At 43.9% G+C, this 25,588-nt stretch overlaps 2 protein-coding genes across 2 annotated transcripts in view; both read left to right on the top strand.

Moving 5' to 3' along the window:
* LOC148341659 (uncharacterized) overlaps window positions 1-25,588 on the top strand; it is a 269,746-nt gene that overhangs the window by 23,276 nt on the left and 220,882 nt on the right. The window lies entirely within an intron of this gene.
* LOC148341666 (uncharacterized) lies at window positions 180-17,390 on the top strand. The gene is made up of 3 exons (XM_088288228.1): window positions 180-356; window positions 9,488-9,685; window positions 16,089-17,390. The coding sequence occupies exons 1-3, from the start codon at window positions 233-235 to the stop codon at window positions 17,210-17,212; spliced, it is 1,446 nt and encodes a 481-aa protein (XP_088144354.1). The 5' UTR covers window positions 180-232; the 3' UTR covers window positions 17,213-17,390.

The following is a 25,588-nucleotide window of genomic DNA, read 5'->3' as shown; positions in this document are numbered from 1 at the left end:
CGCAAATGGTGACATCTGTCGGTGAGTTGGTGACAGTGCGCCACACAGCCAGCAGCCAATCATATCACAGCGGGGTGTGTCCTGTTCTTCCGCTTTTGTGACGGACAGACTGCCATTTTTTCGAAGGAAAAAAATGACCCCATCTTTCATTCGTCTCGTCGAACAAAGAGAAGCTCACGCGTTATCGCCAAGCAGAGATCAAGTGCGGATTTGTTGAGATTGGCGTTTGAAAATGTGTGCAAGAACGACACCCAAGTACAAAGAGGAACTTTGTGGAATAAAAGAAGAGAACGAGCAACATCTTCCACTGCTGGATGAAGTTAGCAAGCAGCCTCGTGTTGTGCCACTCAAAGCAGGTTTGTACACGTCTTACTCTCATTTGCTTTGTAAAGAACGACTTTCTATCGTTAAAAATATGCATCACAACATTAAGTTGTTTGGGGGAATCCGTCCAAGGTTAATTGCCTCTCTCATGTCTTGAATATTTCACAAGTTTGTCTAAGGCGAAGATTTTGAATTTGTTCACCTTTCCTCATAAACAAGTTTATTATTCTCATTCTCTTGGTGCAAGCTGTTAAAACAACTGATAAAAGTGTGAGAGTAAGAAGTCCTCTTTTTTTGTGGATCGTTTTCGAATTCATTGATGTTAGCGCATCTGTTGCAATCGTGGATCTTTGACGAATTTCACCTCCGAAGAAAAAGAGAGACGATATCGTCGTATTTGCAAAAGAGTAGCTCATGGCGTGGTAAACGTACTCCAAAACATTTGAGTCTTGCAAGGCTTTCGTTATTGTGAGTGTTTCCAATTTCATAAAAATGTATTTTAGGTCAAGTGTGTACGTCAGGAGTCCCCAAACTTTTTCCTGTGGGGGCCACATAACTTTTCCCTTCTCTGATGAGGGGCCGGGGTCAGTTTGTAACAGAAAAAGTGTGATGATTGCAGGAGTGCCTAAATGTAAAAAAATATTGTTTTCCAGAAAGCCACAATCAAATAACCCTTTCTGGACTATTCACAGAACAAAAGTCAGAAAATAAATAACACTATTAACGAAATAAATAATAACCAAATAACCCTCTCTGGGCTCTTCATAGAAAAATAGCCAGTAAATAAATAACACTATTAATGAAATAAATAAGAACCAAATAACCCTCTCTTGGCTCTTCGCAGAAAAAAAGCCAGGAAATAAATAACACTTCATGAAATAAATAATAACCAAATAACCCTCTCTGGGTTCTTCACAGAAAAAAAATTCCATGGAACATAAACTTTCTGTTGTGCCGTGCGCAGTCTTAACAGGTCCAAGTTCAGCTTAGTTGTCAGAGCAGAATATCTCACTCAAATGACTCATATGAGCAGTCTCTCAAAGTTCTTGTGTTCCTTCCTTATAATCCTTTTGTAGGTTCCAGTAGGCTTGTAGACATCGTTGTTTGCAGCTCTCTCTCTCTCTTTCTCTCTCTCTCTCATACTTCCCTGTGAAAACCACCAAGCAAGCAGGCTGAGAAACTGAACTAAGTTATACAGGACCTACACAGCACAACCAGTACCACTACCAGTATGGTTGTGGAGATGGATTTTATCCCAGTAGATTTATTATGATTATATTTGTTTATACTCAGAATGACTCATTCAAGTCAGAAAAGTGATCTTACCTTTGTATGTTCATCAGTGTGAACTGTGGGCCTGCATCTGGCTGGTAAGAATATGAATGTCAGGTTCCATTCCAGTCACTGCCAGTCTTAAACACTGATGCAGATGTTCATCTGTCAATCTTGATCTCATTGGAGTTTTCAGCAGTTTCATGCGTGAAAAGGTTTGCTCGCAGATATACGTGCTGCCAAGAAGTGTTGACATCTTCATTGCGTGTTTTCTGATGTTAGGGAACCTGTCGTTTGGGAGGGCGGCATAGAAGTCAATGAGACTGTTGGGCTTGAATCCGTCTTTCAGAACATCACAGTTCTGGAACTCGGCCAACTCAAACTGATAAGAAGGCTGGGCTTCATCAATGTCGGCAACAAATGGGTTCTGGTAAAGACGGATTTCTTTTGCATAAACATGTAGTTCACGGAATCGCACACCGAACTCCGCCTTCAGCATTTCCAATGCTTCCACACATTTTTCAGCTGGAAACGGGACCGCTGGGTTCTCTGCAGAAAGGTTTTGTGTAGCAGGGAGGTGGATGAAGCTGTGCATTTTCACTTGTCCCAAAAGCAGCTCTAGTTTCACCTCAAATGCTTTTATGTGGGAATACATGTCGCAAATGAGTTTTCCCTGGCCTTGTAGTTGCAAGTTAAAGCTGTTCAGCATTTCTGTCATGTCTGTTAACAATGCGAGGTGCCATTTCCATTCTGGGTCCGTCAGCTCTGGCACCGTTTTGTTTTGTGAATGAAGAAATGCGTTAATTTCAGGTAGCAGCTCGTAAAAACGCCTCAAAACTCAACCATCGGACCTCTGTGTAGTACAGCACATCTCCGTGCGCAGATTCCAGTTCAGACAGGAATTCTTGGAACTGCCTGTGTTTAAGTCCCTTTGCTCTGATGAAGTTTATGCATGACACCACAACCTTCATGACAGAATCCCACGTCAACACTTTGCAGCACAGTGCTTGCTGGTGAATTAGGCAGTGGACTTGTAGCAGGGCGGTGAGACCCCGTTCTTCCATCTCATGCGTCCTATTAGACCCCGAGACACACCCACCATACTAGGAGCCCCGTCAGTTGTGATGCTGGCCAGCTTTGACCAGTCCAGGTCCAACTCTTCCATGGTTTGGTACACTTTGCCGAAAATATCCTCCCCCGTCGTAGTCCCTTTCAGACTTTGGAGTGCTGCCAGCTTCTCGCACATCTCAAAGTTTGCACTAACTCCATGAATAAAAATGAGCAGCTGCGCGGTGTCCGGCACGTCTGTGCTCTCATCGAGTGCTAATGAAAAAAAAATTCAAATTCTTTTGTCTTCTGCTGCAGCTGGACATATACATTACCCCCGATTTCTTCAATGCGTCTGGTGATTGTACTCGCTGATAGACTCACGGCATTAAAGACATCTTTCTTCTCGGGACACACCTCCTCCGCGACAGCGTTCATGCATTTCTTGACAAATTCTCCATCAGTGAAAGGTTTACCACTGCTTGCTATCAGTTGAGCAACCCGAAAGCTGGCCCGAACAGATGCCTGGTTCAGCTGAGCTTGGCGTACAAAAGTATTCTTCTGAGCTAACAGTCCACTTTTTAGCTTTGAGAGTTTGTCTGCTCGCATTTGGCCTTGCAAGCTATCATACTTGTCTTGGTGACGGGATTCATAGTGTCGTCGCGGATTGTATTCTTTGAATACCGCCACCGCCTCTTGACAGATGAGACAGACAGCCTTTTCTTTGCATTGAACAAAAAAATAATCGTTTGTCCACTGCAGGTTAAATGCCCTGCATTCTGAATCAATTTTTCTCTTACCTAATCTTTTCGCCATCATTCCGCTCTCTCTTTGAGAGGGGCGGGTTTAGGATTTTTTTTCTGGGGGGTTGCCAGATAGGGGCACAGACTGCAGAAGGTTGGAACAGAATGTCACGTTATATGCGTGTATAAAATAGTTACTGACTAATAGTTAATAATGAAAATAGTTCATAACTAAGGAACATTTTATTGCAAAAGTCCAACTTTATTATCAAATACAAATACACTTATATGAAAAAAAAAATCGAAATGCTTTCTGGTATTGTTCAGGGGGCCGGACCAAATGTGGAGGCGGGCCGTCTCCGGCCCGCGGGCCGTAGTTTGGGGACCACTGGTCTAGTGGTTAAAGAGATGAGAACTAAGAAGTGTAAAATTATAGCTATAGACATCATAGTTTCTTTCCGAGAGCCATCTCCATTCTGAACTCTCACACACACACGAGACCACCCTTACCTTGCAGAACAGCATCGTGATGTGTTTTTATATACCCTATTCAGAACTAAATTCCATTGCACTCTCTTATTTATTTATCTAATTTATATATTTGTCTGTATTATTGTTGTATTACACTGGAGAGGGGAGCCCTCTAATCTCGTTGCACACTCGAGTACAATGACAATAAAGGGATTTCTATTCTATTCTATTCTAGTCGTGAATAAGCTCAGTTTGAGCACAGACCCTGGCCAGGGTGTAAATTTTAGCAGGAAAATGATTAGCTGGAAATAGAAATAATGAAGAGAAGCGCGCTTCCACGTATCGTATTGGGCACTTTGTGGCATGGAACACACTAAGGATCGAGGCGTACCGTTGTGTGGAGGGCCCGATGGTTTTGCTGGTACGTAGCAAGAGATGCGCTGTTCAGATACGTACCCTGTGATTACTCGTGTTCTGGTCAAGGCCACACAAAATCAAAAACCTGGCTGCGGTCCGCCCCGTATTGGCACAAGATGTACGCAGGGGTTTGTGAAGAGATGAGATGAAAGTACGTGGAAGTTCGGCCTAATTAGGGGGGTTGCTGCTTCGTTTGTTTTTATTGTTATTTGTGTTCACACATGTGGGGCATGTGTCAAAGGGGGGAGATAGGTGCAGTATTTTGTTCTCATGATTGTTTTTTGCATGTAAGGATTTTTAATAGGACATGTCAATAATGATCATGCAGAGGTGAAAGAGTTGAAGAGTGAGCCGAGCAGGAAGAATGCAAGCAGAGCGCTGTGGTCTCACCTCCATCTACTGTGGGACCAGGAAGTCAGGCAGCCCCCACGCAGGAGATAAGGGGTGATAGTTATAAACCAGTGCCAGTCCCTCCTTTGTAGAAAGAAATGCCCCTTCTAAAACCCAAATGTTATTGCATTAATATTCCGTTTTATCAGTTCAACTAACGCGTGTGCGTCCTAGTGTGCATTGAAAGATGCAGCATAAAAAATGTTTAAAATTTTGGATAATAACTGAAGCAAAATTAGAATGAGAAAGATAATTGGCTACATAATCATTGGGGTGAAATTAATCTTCATTGCAAGAAGCGGTCATATAAATAGAGAAATCTAAGATCATAAAAGGATGAATGCATGTTCTGTGGAATGTGATTTGTCAACACGGAAAACCCCTGAGTGATGAAAACGTTAACGTACGGTGAAGGAACAGGTCTCTTTGACTGCAAAAGTCTGACTATGGTAAACAATTGATAATTAGACCTCAATGAAGTGATTGTGCAGTTGAAAAAGTTCATATCTTGACTGTGAAAAGCGAAAGTGAGAAACTAGAATTAACTATTTGGCAAACACGAGAACGTATTCAGTCTCGAAGAAGACTGAACGCAGTAAAATTGCAATAAGAAGAACAATAAACCAGCCTAGAGTGTTACAATGTCCTGGAAACAAAAGTTTGGGATTGTCCCTGAGGGTGAAATTCCTCTCTGAACTCCTCCTTTGTGCCCCCGGCAGCAACTCATGAAACAGGGAAACTGATAAGAGATACAATTTTGTTGAAACAGAACATGCAAGGTTAAAGGTCATGCAAAACGAAAAAAAAACATCTAATGTTCCATACTTCAGTTTGGCGACGGATATACTACGGTAATTCAATTAATGGAACGACATTTTGAGATGGAAATGACAGGAATATGATGAATTATCATGTTATGAGCGGACTTTTGAGATACAGTAAATTGATTTAAATTAAATTAGAAATTTTTGTCTGCGGATAATCCACTTCAAAGAATACTGACTCATTGGTTGAGGAAAACGGGGTTATATTAGTTAGTTAAAAAAGAATAGCTAAATTATAATTGACGTGTTCATGGGGATTGAATATGAATCATAAACAGAAGACAAAACCAATTGGCATTGGCATTTGTAAAATATGATGAGGGATTAAGTTGGTGAGCTCTTATGGGAGACGGGGCGAGACGCGAATGGATTGAAGCTTCCGCCAGTGACCCGTCCAATAGTGTCACCACCACTCAGCTGTGCCGGGTGGCCGTCCTCGAGGGCGTGCGCCTCCCAGTTACTGACATCAAGCGAAACAATCCGTCAATGAGAAACTGCTAATCAGAATGAGTAGAACCCCCGTTTTTGCATCGATGAAAGAAAATATTGTATTGTATGTAGAATAAGAATTGTTACACTTGCGGGTTCAGGGCGCCAAGAGTGCTAATTCACCGGGAACGGAAAAAAGAATATGGGGGGGAAAAAAATAAAATTAAACAGAGGGACCAGCTAATGCAGCAGCCGACGCACACAGCTCCCATTGCGTCTGCTCTTTCTGTTTCCGCTGCTCCTGGGCCAGGTTCTGGTGAAGCAGCGCCACAGCAGGCTTGTTGTAGACATGGGTTGTGAGTGGGACGTGCTCTTGCTGTGGGGTCACTGGGTGATGAGCGGTCCAAACCGAGCCACTTCCTGAAATGTGCCATTCTGTGGTCCAGCGCCATGCCTGTCACAAAGAGCTCCTCTAGCACGGGGGCGCCATCGCTACCCCCTCCTCCGACAACGCTTCTATGGCTTCCAAACGCACACTTGACGCACGATTGATGGACAACAGTTTATGATGGTGGAACAAGATATTCCACGCTTTGCAAGCTTCTTCTCCATATCCCAGTGAGCAACAACACTGTTACGCTTGTAGGACTCTTGAGATTGGCCGAGTCACTGCCATGGACCGAACCCGCACCTGTGAAACAAACACTGGAATTCGAGTGGGACTGAATTTCCTGAAGGGACTGAATTTGACTGTGCACATCCGCCGGGGGAAGCATATGTTGTCCTCCGTTCCAGTCGACTGGGCAGCTCTGAGACCAGGGTCTCCATCCTCCCGCAGCTGGTACGTCTTGTTCCTGCTCTGGTCTGCGTGGTGTAGCCGCCTCCACCCATTCAAACCACCAATTGGTCCTTTGCATTGAACACTGAGTTCTGATTATTTGGTTTGTCAGGATACATTCACCCAAAATCGAGGGTCAAAAGTGCATCTTGCATTCGGATTATGTATTTGTGATGTCTACCGGTGCTGCCTTGCATGTGTGCCTTGCCCCAGAGCAGAGGAAACGGTATGAATTGTCTCTGTTTGCTGAGCCACAAATCACATTAACTATTGGTGCGCATCATCATACTAAAGGTTTCGGCCCATTGGTGAAGACTTTTGGCAGAGTTAATTTCAGATGTAGAATACTCCATGTGACTTGCAGGGTGTGGTGTTTCAGCACCCATTCCGAATTCTTCTGTTATGGAACATTTTCCGAGTTTCTCGACACGAGGGTAGACAGTGAATGGGTCACTCTGAAGCGAAAGCTCTGTTTGCGTCTCTGCCAGAGGAGTTGTGGACCCGGGGTCTGACTGATGTTGTGCTCTGCTCCACAGCTTCTCCAATTTGTTTTTGCTATATCTGCGAAATCCCCCATTTGACCGAGTTAATGCCGGCACAGCTTGGGGGCAAAGTGGGCATTCCGGAGATAATGGCTGGGATGAGGACTGCACCGGTCTTGGTACCCTCCACATTCTGGAATGGACTCTTTCCTGTGGAAAATGGATTTCATTGGCATCTCTGTTCTTATTTTTTGGGGAGACTTCTTTTGACATCAGCATGTGACAAGAATAAAATCTCTTTCGAACCAAAATGGCTGTGTCAGAGAGGTTCTTTTCATCACCAATTCTGTCATGCTCGTCGACCTGTCCGGAGGGAAGCTGAGCCAGACCCACACATCAACCACACAGGTTAATAGAAGGTCACAAAAACATGGACCTCTTAAACAGGAAAACGTGAGTTCAGTGGTAACAGAGTTGTGTCTATGCTGGCAGTTTAGCAGGAAGCCACAAAAACAGATGCACGTCTTGAACTGTGTTTGACAGGAAACCGTTTAGCAGATGTGTGACCCAAAAATGTCTTGTAAGCTGAAACCGTTCGAACAACAGGAAGAGTGTGGATGGGTGTGATAAAGTCAAAGTATTCATGTTTTTCCGTTCTTTATGAGTTTGCATATTCAAAATGCTTTGCTGTGCTTCAATAAAACGCTGCACAGGAGTGGGAAAGCTTTTCTCTTTGGCGGACTGCTCCTTGCAAGTGACAAAGACAATCTTGGTTGGGTGATACATTTGTGCAGGCTTGTCTTGTTTTTTACAATAACTTCTCTGACATAACTAGTTCAAGCAATTCCTTATGGAATGATTCAACCTGACTCTAAAAAATGTGCACACTGCGGCAATAAGATCAATGGCGGTTGATGAATTTTAGTGGATAAAGCACAAAGGATTAATTTTTTTTTTAATAAATCAAGTACGTATTGGTCTTATTTATGAAACTTTTACTGGCTCTGTCAATGAACCTCCGGTGGCTCTGCACAGTTTTGTGCACGTGTGCGTAGTTTCACCTCATCCAAACATTTAAAATACATTTCATGCATCCATCCAGAGTTGCACGGTTCGCATCAGTGAACAAGCGCATGCTGCAAGGAATGCATCTGCATCTTTGGCTTACTATGGGCTTAAAAGGGGAGAACGTCACAACCCCCTTTTCTACCAACAAGTCCAGGAACATTTCGTTCCTGGTAATAAAGTTCCTGTGGCTCAGGTGGTTTGCATCTCCCCCACAACTCATAGTTCCTGGTAATTTATCCAAATGACAATCATGATGTATCAGTGGGAGGTCTTGTGTTACTTTGTTACTCATTACTGACACCCTATGGCTGTTATACATCATTGCGGTTACAAAATAATTCAGTGAACTCATAATATTTTGGTGTATCTTCGTCAAATTTGAATACATATTGGATAACTTTAAAATATACAGTCATTATTCAAATATGTCAACATGTAAGTCAGAGTGAAAGTGTTGTTGCTTAATGCTTATGTGAAGGGATTTTGTCTCTTCAAACATAATTTTGTTTTAAATTTGATTTAGAAACAGAAATTTTATTTTAAAAAAGGAAAACGGGGAATGTCGGAATGTACTAGCAGGATAAATGTCATTTTGGGAAAAAAACAAACAAAAAACAAACGTAAATCATGCAATAAATAGCCACTCTGATTCCAGGGCCCCTTTAATTCTTTTAGGGATCCAGATTATAATGGAAGCAAAAAGTACCCACGATGAAACTATCTATAAATGCAAAATGAAATACTTGAAAATGTATTTCGCTTGAAGGATTCCTATTTTATCAATGACATTATGTTGCGATGGCCCCCAGCGGCCCCCCATTAATATCTTAGGGTCCCACAACAGGTGTTCCATCAGACGCACACAATAGCCTGTGTGTGCTAACTTCAGCTCGCTTCCAGAAACGTCTGTGACTAATTCAGGAATGAAATCGGGCATCAGCCGCAACGTGCTTCCTTTTTAAATGCTCGTTTATCACTGTTGTGCTGCTAGAAAATGGAAGTTTACATCGTAGGACGTAATTTTGTGAAATGCCCCCATGGTCCGGTCCAAATCGAGGTCGCACGTATTGCTCCGTGTGCGGCAGGCACAAGTCAAGGGAGCACGGGAGAAATAATATAAGACAAAGTCGCCGCCTGAACTTTGACTTGACCAAACCAAATTTGTCTTTTTGTGTCCCGCAGACGTCAGTGTATACGATCTCCGTTCTGTGAAAGAGGAGCCAGACTTGGCTCACATCAAAAAGGAGGAGGAGGAGGTCAACAAGTCACCAGTGAACGTTGTCCCTAAAAAGACTGAAGATGAAAACAAGGATGAGAGTGAGGACAACAGAGGTGCGGAGCCTCCAAGCAGCAGCTCAAGTCATCACGTGACAACAGAAGGTGATGAAAACCACCGGGGGCCATCACAAGCACAAAATGAGGGCACATTATCAGACGCTCATGACGATGATGATGATGATGATGATGATGGGCAAGCCAAAGGTGAAAGGGCATGTCACACTGACTCATTAACTTCAAAGCTGTCGTTAAAACCGCACACAAGAACACACAGTGGAGAAAAACCTTTTTCCTGCTTGGTTTGTGGTAAAAGCTTTTCTCTAAAATCAAATTTAACATACCACACAAGAACACACAGTGGTGAAAAACCCTTTTCGTGCTCAGTTTGTGGTAAAAGCTTCTCTCGAAAGACTCATTTAGTAAGGCACACAAGAACACACAGTGGAGAAAAACCTTTTTCTTGCTCAATTTGTGGCAAGAGTTTCTCTCAAAATTCTCATTTAACAATCCACACAAGAACACACAGTGGTGAAAAACCCTTTTCGTGCTCAGATTGTGGTAAAAGCTTCTCCCATAATTCTAATTTCACAAGGCACGCAAGAACACACAGTGGAGAAAAACCTTTTTCCTGCTCAGTTTGTGCCAAGAGTTTCTCTCAAAAGTTGCATTTAACAAACCACATCAGAAAGCACAGTGGTGAAAAACCTTTTTCCTGCTCAGTTTGTGGCAAAAGCTTTAATGTAAAGTCATTTTTAACAAATCACACAAGAACACACACTGGAGAAAAACCTTTTTCCTGCTCAGTTTGTGCCAAGAGTTTCTCTCAAAAGTCGCATTTCACAAGCCACACAAGAACACACAGTGGAGACAAGCCATTCAGTTGCAGCGTTTGTGCAAAAACATTCTTCACTAAACAGCATGCTGAGAGACACAATTGTGCTGGTGAGAATTGCAGCGATACTTGAAGATTAAAAAAAGAAGAAAAAAAAATGAAAGAACCGACTCTTTGTGGTAAGATGTAAATGTGATTTTCAATATAATATGATGAAATTGAATTTTGCAAAGCTCTTTTATTGACACAAAGCCAATGTGATCAGTGCCAGAAGAACCATTGTGTCTGAGTGATGATGATTTTTTTTGTGTGTTTACATCAAACATGTAAATAAAATTAATTGCCTTTGCCTGGAATAACATGTTAACGTTATGCTTTTCAGTTGTCTTTTTAATCGTACTTAATGGAAAAGGTGTGAGAAGAAACTGTGCTTATGAAATCGGTGCCTTCCACAATCATCAATAAAATCACTTGTTCCACTTGCTCAACTGGCCTTCATTACGCTGTGTGAAAAGGTGAAAAACTGATCTCGAAGTTGAACTATAAAAAGAACAAGAAAGAGAAACGCAAATCGTCTCAGTTTCTCTCAAAGGTTTTGGAATGTCAGGAGTTGGCAACTTGATGGCGACTGGAGTCAGCGCCGGTTTTCTCGCTGTGTTTGGCATGCTCGTATATGTATGGTCCATTGAACAAAATTCAAACTCTTCAAATATCCCCTCAGATACATTTAATATTACGCTTTCTGAATAAATTTCTGACGTGCTAAAACCACTTTCTAGGTTGAGCTCTATCAAGCGTTTGGGGTTTGTTGCTAAGCAGAATCTCACTTCGGAAAGACTATCATTTTGTCAAATATACCAAATATTTTTGTTCATGCTATATTATATTTTTTTTTACTTTGGATTGCTTATATAATGAAATCGGGAAATATTAAAATGTAAAATTAGCAACGACATACAGACTTAATGCAATTAATAAGAAATCTAGAAACATTTTATAAATATTGAACACATTGAGAAGAGTCCTAATCTTGAAATAAATATTGAAATATAAAAAATACTTATGTATTAAATTAATTCAATAACCCGACCCCGGATGAGCGGCAGAAAATGGCTGGATGGATGGAATAATTTAAATTGCACACATATTCAAATGAACAAATATGTTAAGAAATAATCAAGAGTGAAATAAAAAGGTTTAAATTAATATTGATATAATTTTGCATATTAAAATAATTGAATAAATATTGTATTATTATAGAAGCAAGCTTAAATATAAATAGAAATAAATGAAAAAAAAAGTTGTGTATTTTTAAATGGCCTAATATAGATATGGGAAGTAATTCTCTTTATAAGATAAGATAAGATGTCCTTTATTAGTCCCACAATGGGGAAATTTGCAGTGTTACAGGAGCAAAGATATAGATCATACAGAGTCCGCGGCGTAATGTAGCCGTTAATGTATAACATTAGCAGCAGACATTCATAAAAAGCATGCAAATATACACAGTATAAACGTATCTAGTGTAAGGAAACACTCCTAATGCCTGTTCATTATATAGAGGTGGAAACACTGTAATGATAAAAACTACTGAATGATTGAAAATACTGCAATGATAAAGATATTACAATGATAAAAGTACTGTAATGGTAAAAGTACTGCAATGATAAAGTATACTGCAATGGTAAAAGTACTGTAATAGTAAAAGTACTGCAATGATAGAAAAATACTGCAATGATAAAAGTGATAAAAGTACTGTGATAGTAAAAGTACCGCAATGATAGGAATACTGCAATTATAAAAGTACTGCAATGATAAAAGTACTGTAATAGTGAACATCCTGCAATGGTAGAAATACTGCAGTGATAGAAGTACTGTAATAAGAATACTGTAATGGTAAACAAAATACATCATTGGTCAATATTTAAGTACACCCTTGGCTGAAAGTACAGTAGTAGTTTATATTGCATCCTAGGACTGCACAATTGCACTAATGCCCTCCCGTTTGTAGGCCTGACCCAATGTTCTTGTTAAAAAGTCTGACAGCAGACGGCAGGAAGGAGCGGCGAAATCTCTCTTTGGTACAGCGAGGGTGTAAAAGTCTATCACTGAAGGAGCTGTGGAGTGTTCTCAGAGTGTCATTGAGTGGGTGGGCTGGTTTGTCCAGCATTGATGCCAGTTTCACCGTCATCCTCCTGCCCCCCACTGACTCCACAGAGTCCAGGGAGCAGCCCAGGACAGAGCTGGCCCTCCTCACTAGTTTGTCCAGTCTCTTTTTGTCTCGGCCCGAGATGCCTCCTGCCCAGGAGACCACTCCATAGAAGATGACCGGTGAAACCACCGAGTCATAGAAGTTCCTGAGGAGTGTTCCCCGAACGCCAAAGGACTTCAGCCTCCTGAGTAGGAAGAGTCTGCTCTGACCCTTCCTATAGAGAGCGTCTGTGTTGTCGCTCCAGTCCAGTTTATTGTTCAGATGAACATCCAGGTACTCTTAAGTTGAGACCCTCTCAACGTCTGTTCCCAGGATATTCACTGGTGCAGGTGGAGAGTGCCGATACTTGCGGAAGTCCACCACCAGCTCTTTGGATTTCCCAGCGTTGATTTGGAGGCGGTTCTGCTGACACCAGTCCACGAACCCCTGCGTAACCCCTCTGTACTCCCGATCGTCATTGTCAGTGATGAGGCCGACAATCGCAGAGTCATCAGAGAACTTCTGCAGGTGACAGGTTGTGGAATTGTATTTGTAGTCCGAGGTGTAGAGGGTGAACAGGAAGGGAGCCAGCACAGTTCCCTGCGGCGCTCCCGTGCTGCAGAGGAGCACGTCAGACACACAGTCCTGTGTCCTCACGTACTGTGGCCGGTTTGTGAGGTAGTCGTGAATCCATGTGATGAGGTGATGGGCCACTCCCGCCTGCTCCAGCTTGTCTCCCAATAAGGCGGGCTGGATGGTGTTGAAAGCACTTGAGAAATCAAAGAACATGATCCTCACCGTGCCCCCCGCCTTCTCCAGGTGGAAGAGTGAAGTGTGGAGCAGGTAGATGATGGCATCATCCACACTGATGCCAGGCTGGTATGCAAACTGGAGTGGGTCCATTGAGGAGCTGACCAGGGGGCGCAGATGGACGAGGACCAGTCTCTCCAGGGTCTTCATCAGATGAGACGTCAGCGCCACTGGTCTGAAGTTGTTGAGCTCCTTCGGATGGGGTGTCTTTGGAACCGGAACCAGGCAGGATGTTTTCCACAGCTGGGGGTCTCTGCCCAGCTTCAAGCTCAGGTTGAACATGTGCTGGACGATTCCACACAGCTGGTCTGCGCAGGATTTGAGGAGCTGGGAGATGATCCCATCTGGGCCTGCCGCCTTCCTCGCCTTCATCTTCCTCAGCTGGTTCTTCACCTGAGATGTTGTGAGGAACAAAGCTGAGCAGGAGGAAGTGGTGGTTGTCTGATGAGGCTGGGAACTGGAGCTTGTGGAGAGAGAGAGGGGCGAGAGAGGGGGAGAGAGGGTCTTGTTCGCAGTGGCAGGAGGGGTGGGTGGGGGCTGCATCAGGGAAGCCTGAGCGGGGTCAGACATTTGATCAAACCTATTGAAAAATAGGTTCAACTCATTTTCCCACTGAAGCCCCCCCCCCCCCCCCCCCTCCTGGGTCTTACCTGGTTGTCCGTGGCCTGAGATGGTCTTCAGGCCCCTCCAGACATCCCTGGCATTGTTCCGCTGCAGTTGTTCTTCCATCCGCATCCTGTAGGACTTTTTCCCCTCTCGGATCCTCCTTCTCAGCTGACGCTGCACTCTCTTCAGCTCGTCCTTGTCGCCTGAAACAAAAGCCCTCTTTTTCTCCTTCAGGAGAGCTTTAATGTCCTGTGTGATCCAGGGTTTGTTGTTGGAGAAACATCTTACAGTCCTGGTGAGAATGGTGTTCTCCATGCAGAAGTTAATATCGTCTGTAACTGTGTCTGTTAGACCATTAATGTCCTCACCGTGAGCTTCGCTGAATACCTCCCACACAGTTGTGTGGAAACAGTCCTTCAAGGCCTCCTCGGCTTCTCCGGACCATCGCTGAACTGTGCCTGTCACAGCTGGCTGCCTGCGGACGAGAGGTTTGTACACAGGCAGGAGAGCCACCAAGTTGTGATCATCTGTGCCCAGCGAGGGGAGGGTCAGTGATGTGTACGCCTCCTTGGTGTTGGCATAGAAGAGGTCCAATATTTTATTGTCTCTGGTTTGGCATGTTACATATTGTGTGAATGAAGGCAGAGAGGAGGAAGGAGAAGCATGATTGAAGTCACCAGAGATAAGGAACAAGGTATTTGGGTGCTGTGTTTGTAGCCTGCTCACAGCTGCATTCAGTACATCACAGGCTGTCTCACCGTTAGCAGAGGGAGGCACGTACGCCGCCACCGCGATCACATGACTGAACTCTCGCGGTAAATAGACCGGACGCATGCTAACAGCTATCATCTCAATGTCCCGACTGCAAAGTTGATCCTTAACAGTTATGTGCCCAGGGTTACACCATCTATCATTAACAAACACAGCCAGCCCTCCCCCTTTCTCTTACCGCTCTCCAGTGTCCTGTCCGCGCGTAGTATTTGAAAGCCGTCCAATTCCACGACGGCGTCCGGCGTTAGCTCTGTTAGCCACGACTCCGTGAACACCAGCAAGCTAGCCTCACGGACAATCCTCTCGTGCCGGGTTAGCGCTGTTAGCTCGTCCATTTTGTTGGAGAGGGATCGAACATTCCCCATAATAACGGACGGGAGGACGGGGTGATATCGTCTCCTCCTTGCCTGGCGTTTAGCCCCCGCACGGCATCCCCGTCTCTTCCTCCTCAGCTCGCGGGGAATATCGGGTCTCGCTCCGGGAGCCGACGCGGGGTTAGCACGGAGTGCTAACAGCTGATCTCTTGTGTACACGATCGATCCGTAGCTCCGAGTTTCGTCTCCGGACACGATCGCGCAAAAAACAGCCCCCAACAGCAGTAAAACCACCGCAAGTTGGATGTCCATTGCTGAGGTGAGGTAAAAATAAAATAAAAAAGGGTAAAGGGAAAAAACACACGAAAAAGGCTCAATAGTGAGCCACGCTGCTGTAAACAGGCAGCCACTCGCGCGGCGCCGGAACCGGAAGTCAAAGTGTTCATGTTTTTCCATTCTTTATGAGTTTGCATATTCAAATTGCTTTGCTGTGCTTCAATAAAACGCCGCACAGGAGCGGGAACGCTTTTCTCTTTGGCGGACTGCTCCTTGCAAGTGACAAAGACAATCTTGGCTGGGTGATTCATTTATGAAGGCTTGTCTCGTTTTTGACAAACACTCTGACATATCTTGTTCAAGCAATTCCTTATGGAATGATTCAACCTGACTCTAAAAACTGCACACTGCGGCAATAAGATCAATGGAGGTTGATCAATGTTCGTGAGTAAAACACAAATTATTACGTTTTTTAAAAAATCAAGTTCGTATTCGTCTTATTTATGAACTTTGTACTGGCTCGGTCAATGAACCTCCGGTGGCCCTGCACAGTTTTGTGCACATGTGCATAGTTTCACCACATCCAAGCATTGGTCCGTGTGCAGCAGACACAAGTCAAGGTAGCACGATAGAAACAATATAAGACAAAGTCGCCGCATGAGCTTTGACTTCACCAAACCAAATTTGTCTTTCTGTGTCCTACAGACGTCAGTGAAAATGATCTCCGTTCTGTGAAAGAGGAGCCAGACTTGACTCACATCAAAAAGGAGGAGGAGGAGATCAACAAGTCACCACTGAACTTTGTCCCTATAAAGACTGAAGTTGAAAACAAGGATGAGAGTGAGGACAAAAGAGGGGCGGAGCCTACAAGCAGCAGTTCAAGTCATCACGTGACAACAGAAGGTGACGGCGACCACTGGGCGCCATCACAAGCACATAATGAGGACACATTATCAGATGCTCATGACGATAATGATACTAATGATGATGATGCTGATGATTGGCAAGCCAAAGGTGAAAGGGCATGTCACACTGACAGTTGGGTATGTTCTCACTGTGGGAAATCATTAACTTCAAAATTCTCTTTAAAATGGCACATAAGAACACACAGTGGAGAAAAAACTTTTTCCTGCTCAGTTTGTGGCAAGAGTTTCTCTCAAAAGCCAGATTTAACAACACATAGAAGAATACACAGTGGTGAAAAACCTTTTTCCTGCTCAGTTTGCGGAAAAAGTTTCTCTCAAAAGTCTAATTTAGTAAATCACTCCAGAACACACAGTGGTGAAAAACCTTTTGCTTGCTCGGTTTGTGGCAAAAGCTTTTCTGTAAAGTGTCATTTAACAAGGCACACAAGAACACACAGTGGTGAAAAACCTTTTTCCTGCTCAGTTTGTGGCAAAAGCTTCTCTTTTAAGTCAAATTTAACAAGTCACACAAGAATACATAGTAGAGAAAACCCTTTTTCTTGCTCAGTTTGTGGAAAATGCTTCTCTCAAAAGGCAAATTTAACAGAACACGCAAGAACACACACTGGAGAAAAACCTTTTACTTGCTCAGTTTGTGGTAAAAGCTTCTCTCAAAATTCACAGTTAACAAGCCACACAAGAACACACAGTGGAGAAAAGCCTTTTTCCTGCTTGGTTTGTGGTAAATGTTTCTCTCGAAAGGAAAATTTAACAATCCACACAAGAACACACAGTGGAGAAAAGCCATTCAGTTGCAGCGTTTGTGCTAAAAAATTCTCCACTAAACAGAATGCTGAGAGACACAATTGTGCTGGTGAGAATTGCAGCGATCGTTCAAGCTTAAAAAAAAGACAAAAAAACTGAAGGAACTGACTCTTTGTGGTAAGATGTAAATGTGATTTTGAATAAAATATAAATTTAATTTTGCAAACCTCTTTTATTGACACTGAGCCAATGTGATCAGTGTCAGAAGAAGCAATGTGTCTGAGTGATGATGATTTGTTTTGGTGTTTACATCAAACATTATGAATAAAATTGCCTTTGCCTGGAACAACATTTTTTAACATTATGCTTTTCAGTTGTCTTTTTCATCGTACTTAATGGAAAAGGTGTCAGAAGAAATGGTGCTTATGAAATCGGTGCCTTCCACAATCAATATAATCACTTGTTCCACTTGGTCAACTGGCCTTCATTACGCTGTGTGAAAAGGTGAAAAACTGAACTAGAAGTTGAACTATAAAAAGAACAAGAAAGAGAAACGCAAATCGTCTCAGTTTCTCTCAAAGGCAGTTAAGTTGAATACGTTTTTCAAGTTCATATTTGGGAACTGTCAAAGAAGTTTCTGCAAAACAACCGGACTAGCCTTCTGACTGTACAACTGAATCAACCAGCCAGGATTGTCTTTGTCACTTGCGAGGAGTGGTCCGCCAAACCTCTCAGTGAGAAGGTCCAGAGAAAAGCTTTCCCACTCCTGTGCAGCGTTTTATTGAAGCACAGCAAAGTGTGACCCACGAAATATGTGGTCACAGTTTGGTTCATTTGGGATGGTTGATGTGAAGGGAAATCCATTTTCCAGGTTGATTTGAAACATGTGCGTGTTTCGACAGCGGAGGGCAGTAAAGGAACAGCACAGTACCAGCGATGTGATTGTATCTTCACAACAGGCTGCAGTAAAGTGGCGTTGTGTCGTAGTTTCTATGAGTTCGCGATTCTGACAAGATCCGTTGAAAAAGCAACAACTGATCTCCGTTCTCATAATTTTTCCTGCATTTGCAGGATTATTATCTGTCAACACGCCTGCCAACCTGGGGCCTGGAACAAAAGCAATTTGAATATGCAAACTCATGAAGAATGGAAAAACATGAACACTTTGACTTTATCACACCCGTCCACTCGCTTCCAGTTGTTCGAACGGTTTCAGCTTACAAGACATGTTTGGGTCACACTTCTGTTAAATGCGAGCTAAACGGTTTCCTGTCGAAAACGGATCAAGACGTGCATCTGTTTTGTGCCTTCCTGGTAAACTGCCAGCATAGTAAAGGATTTGATACATTTGACTATAAAGGATTTTATACGATTGACTACAAGTTAAATGTATTCAGTTTAATGCAATAAAGATATTTACTGACTGGCCTTTAATTCAATGTACAATAAAAGGTCAGAGCAGGCTGTGTGAAATGCATAGGTGGCAGATGTTTTGTACAGGACGAGCCGCACTTCTGAGAACTGAGTGTGCTGACGCAGAATGTTCCAGACATCAAGGACATTAAGGCGCTGTTGTGTGAGATTGGTAAAATGGCGACCGCAAAAGCAGAATAACAGATAAAGTGGCTCATTGGCAGTTGAGCACAAACAACTGCCTTGGCGCGCACATGGGAAGAGCCGACACGCCATCCTGCGGGGAAGACAACCAATAAGAGAAAGCTAAAGTTAGTTGCAGATGACACATAGCAAATAGGAGAGTAGTAGGATGTCTTTGCTTTGTTTGTTGAAATGTATAAATGATCCTGGGCAACTCAGGGGGGGGGGGGGCACAGAACGTGCACCGCCGGAGTAGGAGCTTGAGGAGCTCGCGAGGGGCCGGCACTAGGGGCGGCAGCAGGCGAGGGGCCGGAACGGGAGACTGCAGCTGTCGAGGAGCCGGAACGGGAGACTGCAGCTGTCGAGGAGCCGGAACGGGAGACTGCAGCTGCCGAGGAGATGGGTCTGGGAGCTGCAGCTGGCGAGGAGACGGCACTGGGGGCCTCATCCCTATCAGTCTGCCGCCATAGGGATTTAGGGGAACGAGGGACCGAGACTACAGGTGCTGATGAACGTGATCTACAAAATGTGGGTGGAACGGGACAAGGTGCAGAAAATGATAGTGGACGAGGTGAACACCTCAGGGTGTGAAAAGCGGGTGTTCCGATGACTGGTGGCAGTTCCTTTACTGGGATAGATGGCCAAACGTGTGCCCAAGTAAAGGTCTGATGGGCTAGACTCAAAGGAATCAAAAGAAAACGGTAACAAAAACTAATAGGGGGTAGGAAACTGACTGGGCCTAACAAAATCTGTGTCGCACTGGGAGTCTAGAAGGTTGTAAATCTATTCAAAATCAGAATCTACAAAAATGTGGGGAGGTGAAATGGCTGGGTGCTGTGAGTCACAACTAGACGAAGAGGGAGAAACAGGCGTGGAATAAAAAGCACGTGAAGGGTTTGGGGTTGGTCGGCAGGCTGAGGGGGTACCAGCTAGAGCGGCGACGGTGAACTCGTCGGCGTGTGCTTCCTGCTGGGTCCATTGTTGGTTTGTCCTTTCTGTCATGTTGTGGTGGAGGTTGAGTAGGACCCAAACGCAGGGAAGCGAGGAGTGGGAAACTTAAAGGGTATTCATTAAACAAAAATAAAAGGCAAGCCAAGAACTTGGAAAAACTAAAATATCAAAAAGTACAAAATAACAGACACGAACAAAACACAACAATTTGACAAAACTAATCTTGACGGCGAGACAGGTATGAAACCAGGGACATGAACATCAGACAACAATGACAGCGACAAGCGACAATGGACCAACAAGAAATGAAAGCAACAGGACAAAGTAACAAGACAACGAGGAGCGCTTGGACAAGACACAGAGGGTTGGAAGGACCTGATTGGTTAACACAAGGGCTTGGGTAAACGAACACAGGTGGACACAATCGACTTGACGGGACAGAAGACACAGGATCATAAGGACAAAACATGAAACTAAATACTAAACCAAAACCAACCAATACAGAACATGACAATTAATCTGTAATGCACTTGAGAATTGTAATATTAAGACATTTTCTCTCACAATATTATTTTTTTTAATAATGTAATCTTGCAAATATAGCCCCACAATAATTACTACACACATTTTGCAACCATTTAGGCACTGTTTGGGCAAACAGGAAGTAGATGATTTGAGGAGGTTACCTGTGGTGTTTTATTTTGGCGGAGACTGGTTCCTGTGCTCCACCTTGTCTGTCTTGTAGGGCTTCACATTTCCGGATGGGCGTGGCTCTTTCCGGAGGCCACACATTCGCACGTGCATGCGATCCTCAATCAACACTGTTTAAGAGCCAGTCAGACCATCATGCAGGTGCCAGACGATTCCCGCTCTCAAAGTGGTACCTCGGCTGACACTACAGTCCTCACTATTAAGTATTTTGAATATCTACTTCCCTTGTCTTGCCTTTGCTTTCGCCCTCACAGTGCGGACCTCCAGAAGATTCAGGAAGCGCTCCTTTTCCAGCCTCCCTCACCACGCCATTGCAAGGCCGACTCGTCTACCAAAGATCCCTTGGGTCATGTTGGACTTGAGTCACCGTGGAAATGAGAAGTAGTTAGTAAATCAACCTTAAAAAGCCAAACTTACTCTAATGCGTGTTAGTTTTTTTGTACTCAAGAAAAAAAGGGTCAAATAAAGACTCAACAACTGATTAGAGTTCCGATATTTAGTTTCTTCCATTTCTGGAGTTCAGGAAATAGTACAAAGACAGATATCTGGGCGGCTTTTTCTTAATCTCACGAGAAACTGCACTCGGGCGAGTACAGTCACAAAATGCGCACCATCTTTCAACCCAACTTCAGTTTTTATAGGAGTTTTTTATGTCAAGGGTAATGTAGGTTGAATCGGTCATCCTCGCTCCCTCCCACGGCACGGGTCCACGTCCAAGGGAAGGTCCTCCCCAGGTTAGTCATCGTCTGGGTAGTTGATGATGGTCGATTCCCGTCTGGTCCCGTAGACTGGCACGTCAAGGCTGGCCTTCTCCGGCGGACCGTGGCGGGCCGTCTCTCCGTCTCTCTCTCCGCTGGCATTCTTCTGTAATCTTGTCGATATGCATGTGTGCGTGTATGTGCAAGTGTATGTGTGTGTATGTGCATGCGTATGTGCATGTGCTCCGATCTCCAATTGTTATGTCTTTCAGAATGTGTTTTTTTATCGCGTCTGTGTGAGTCCTCCAGTGCCCAATTTGGTATGTTTGCATCTCTACAGCCAATGTGGAGAATGTGCTTCGTCATCTTTGTCCATGAAGTGCTGTGACTGTGAGTGCAGGTCATGGAAATGCTACATGTGCAAGTTTCTCTTACTACTGAAGACTTCAATAAAGTTCACACATTTAAACTAAGTACTCTAAATTTAGCATATGAGGATAATATAATAATAGATCAGTAACCATCAGGACTCCAACCCCAGTCATTCTCATGACTGGTGCCTCTAGCTTCATTTGATAACTGCTTCTTGTTTAATCAATGTTTAACATACTCTGTAAATATGAACCTGCTAACTTTAATAATCGACATTCTGTCCCGAATGTGTTTAAAATAATGCCAGTAATCGTAATACAATCCTTCACTCATAAATAAATATATTATTCATATATTCATATATTATTCATCCACACATTGTTCTTTTTTTTCTTCCTTTCCGAATTTTTTTGTTCAACTATGCAGATTTTGTATCCAATATGTGCCATAGTTGTTTGCATATGGATATTTTGAAATTTATCTTTAGAAAAAAAACTACCATGGCGCCATGACAAAGACGAAGACGCAAATGCAGAACTCCGAGTGGTGGCGCTTGCTTATTAAAATAAATAAATAAAACAAACAAAAAACGTTTATAGAAGCATATAGAACTCAAAGGACAATGTTATTGAACCAAACAATGATATTTGAAAACAAAAAAATATTTTGAATTATTACAAAAACAATAAGAGCAGCATATTAGAATGCAGAAGACCCTTCTATCGACTGTGTTTGAGTCTTCCCGGACGTCGCACTGTTGTGAGATGCGATTGGACAGTAAACAGCCAATCAGAATCAGCCCAAGGTTCCGACTCCTGATTGGTTAATAATTGGGGCATAGTTTGCATTGTAAGCGTAAAACTGTGTTTTGTACCTTAGAGGAGAGAGAAGCTGGAAGAGTTGCTCTTTTTGTGGAACCCACGCAGAGAGAGTTTGTTGGAGTTGAGCCACAGAGAAATTGAGAATCATTTAGTTGATGAACCTTAAAAGCCAAACTTACTCCAATGCGTGTTCGTTTTTTGTACTCAAAAAGAAAAGAACCAAATAAAGACTCAACAACAACTGATTAGAGTTTCCATATTTTAGTTTCTTCAATTTCTGGAGTTCAGGAAATAGTACAAAGACAGATATCTGGGCGGCTTTTTCTTAATCTCACGAGAAACTGTACTCAGACGAGTACAATCGAAAAATGGCGCGCTGATCTCAGCCCAGCCTCACATTTTATAGGAGGTTTTCTATGTCAAAGGTAATGTAGGTTGAATCGGTTGTCCTTGCTCCTACGTTCCACGTCCAAGGCTGACCTTCTCAGGCAGGCGCGTGTCATGTAATGGTGCTAAATTTATATTTGCGACTATGTTGCACCTTTACGGTAAGTGAGTGTCACAATTGTCTCGCAGGGGTCTCGCGAGATTGTTCATGCAAGTGGGGAGTTGTTGGAGTGGTATCGCCATTAAAACGTGTTACAAGACAAGAGCCTCGTTGCCATCATTTACATGGTGTCAGAAGTGAACTCGAAACAATGGCCAAGTTTAATCCCCCGACGGGTTTCCCCTTTGATAAGCCAGGAGAGTGGCCGGACTGGAAGCAGCGATTTGTGAGATTTAGGACCGCCACGAAACTCGACAGAGAAGAGGGCGCGGTGCAGGTGAGCAGCCTGATATACGCCATGGGTAGCGAGTCCGAGAACATCTACAAGTCGTTTACATTCGCCAAAGATGGACACAGAAATGACTTTGAACGAGTACTTGGCAAGTTCGACGACTATTTCGTGCCACGACGGAATGTGATACATGAACGCGCATGCTTCCACCAGCGCGCACAGCGGCCGGGCGAGAAGGCGGAGACTTTCATTCGGGTGTTGTACGAGCTCTCCGAACATTGTGACTTCGGCGCCACCCGAGAGGAGAACATTCGCGACAGGATCGTCGTGGGAATATTGGACAAGGAGGTTTCACGTTAACTGCAGCTGATAAACAACCTAACGCTGGCGCGGACGATTGAGACGGTCAGGCAGTGTGAGGAGGTAACGTCCCAAATTAGCATGCAAGGAGAAGCAGCTGGGATGGTACATGAGGTGACCAATAAATTTAAAAAGCGCACCAAGCAACACTTCAAGCAGAGGGAGAGCTGTTATGGAAAATGTGGGAAAGCCAAGCAATAATAAGGATGAAATGTTTCCTGCTAAGAAATCTACATGTAACTCGTGCAACAAAGTGTGACATTGGAGCGGAGTGTGTAGGAATAAAAAAGCGGCGGTGAGTGAAGTCACAGAGCAATCGGAGCAACAGCAACCGTATTTCCTTGGGTCAGTGAGAAAAGCAAATGGGACTTCACAGCAATGGGCCGTGAAGTTGTTGCTGGGATCTACACCAGCAGAATTTAAAATTGACACGGGGAGACGTGAACGTCATCTGCGAACAGACCTATCGCTCGCTCATCCCCAAAACACAACTGCAGCCTGCTGACATTCCACTTTATAGTCAAGGTGGTGAATTGCAGTGCTTAGGTCTGATCCAAAGCACAGTTACCTATAAAGGCAAAACCTACCCTCTCGCAGTTTATGTTATTCGTGGTCGCACGGTGAATAACCTCCTCAGTCGGCCAATGTCTGTGAAAATGAACCTGGTGAGGAGAATAGATAAGTTGGTGACCAACAGAGGCCACATACAAGCATACGGTGAACATGGGACTTTAAAGACTGAACCGGTGCGAATACAATTAAAAGACAATGCTCAACCATATGCCGTACACACAGCGCGACGTGTTCCTCTGTCCATGCTGCAAAAGGTGAAAGAAGAGTTACAGAGGATGGAACAAAATGGCATAATAGAGAGGGTTACACAGCCCACTGACTGGTGTGCACCCATGGTGCCAGTCCTGAAGAAAAGCACAAGAAAAGCCCGCATCTGTGTCGACCTCAAAAGGCTGAATGAGGCTGTTAAACGAGAACGGTACATTTTGCCCACAGCTGATGACATCATAGCGAAACTAAGCGGAGCTACAGTCTTTTCTTCCTTGGATGCAGCCAGCGGGTTCTTCCAGATACCCCTCCATCCAGACTGCTGTAGGCTCACAACATTTATCACTCGTTTTGGCTGCTTCAACTTTAAACGTCTCCCGTTTGGAATTACAAGTACACCAGAGATCTTCCAGAGAAAGATGATGGAGACTCTACAGGGCCTTGAAGGGGTTGAGGTCTTCATGGATGACATCCTGGTGTACGGGGCTACTGAGAAGGAGCATGACGACAACTTGGAGAAGGTGATGCAACGCATCCAGACTGCTGGCCTGAAGCTCAACAAAGATAAGTGTTCAATTAAACAGAGCCAGGTGCGATTCCTTGGACACCTCATCGACAGGTCTGGCATCCGGCCAGACCCAGAGAAGGTGGAAGCTATACGGCAGTTGTCACCACCAGGTGATTTGAAAGAGCTGAAGAGGATATTGGGAATGGTCAATTACCTAGGAAGGTATATTCCAAACCTCTCAACGGTGGGTCAGCCAATGCATGAGCTTATGAGGAATGATGCCGTCTGGACTTGGAGTCACGCTCAACAAGCAGCTTTTGAGAACATTAAGGAATTGCTAACAACTGCACCGGTGCTTGCCTACTACAATGTGGGGATGCCAACTGCTGTGTCGGCTGATGCGAGCAGTTATGGACTGGGTGGTGTGTTACTGCAACTCCATGGAGATCACTGGAAACCTGTAGCTTATTGCTCCCGAAGGCTAAGCGATGCAGAATCTCGCTACGCACAGATAGAAAAGGAAGCATTGGCTGGTGTCTGGGCGTGCGAGAAGTTTGACAGATACCTTAACGGACTGGAACAGTTCAAGTTGGTAACTGATCACAAGCCGCTTGTACCTCTCATCAACAATCGAAGCTTGGATAATGTACCCTTGCGTTGCCAGCGTCTTCTCATGAGACTAGTGAGATTCAACCCTATCGCAGAATATGCTCCTGGGAAAACCCTGATTGTTGCGGACGCGACGTCACGCAGTCCGCTACCTGTAAATGAAACGCATAGCGACGTGGCCTGTTATGTGGCTAGTGTGGTGGAAGGGGATGGAATTTAGTTTTAAATCAATATTAGAATTGAATTTTAAACCAATGTAAACTCAAATTAGTAATCTGACTCCAATTTGCGACCTTACCCAACTCTCACTCATCCAACAATATGCGCGCTCGTTCTGCAATAGAAAGGTA

This window comes from Idiotropiscis lumnitzeri, chromosome 2, assembly GCF_059441095.1.
Source record: "Idiotropiscis lumnitzeri isolate Australia: NSW breed Sydney's pygmy pipehorse chromosome 2, RoL_Ilum_1.0, whole genome shotgun sequence".
NCBI lineage: Eukaryota > Metazoa > Chordata > Actinopteri > Syngnathiformes > Syngnathidae > Idiotropiscis > Idiotropiscis lumnitzeri.
This window is presented reverse-complemented; position numbering and strand designations above follow the sequence as displayed.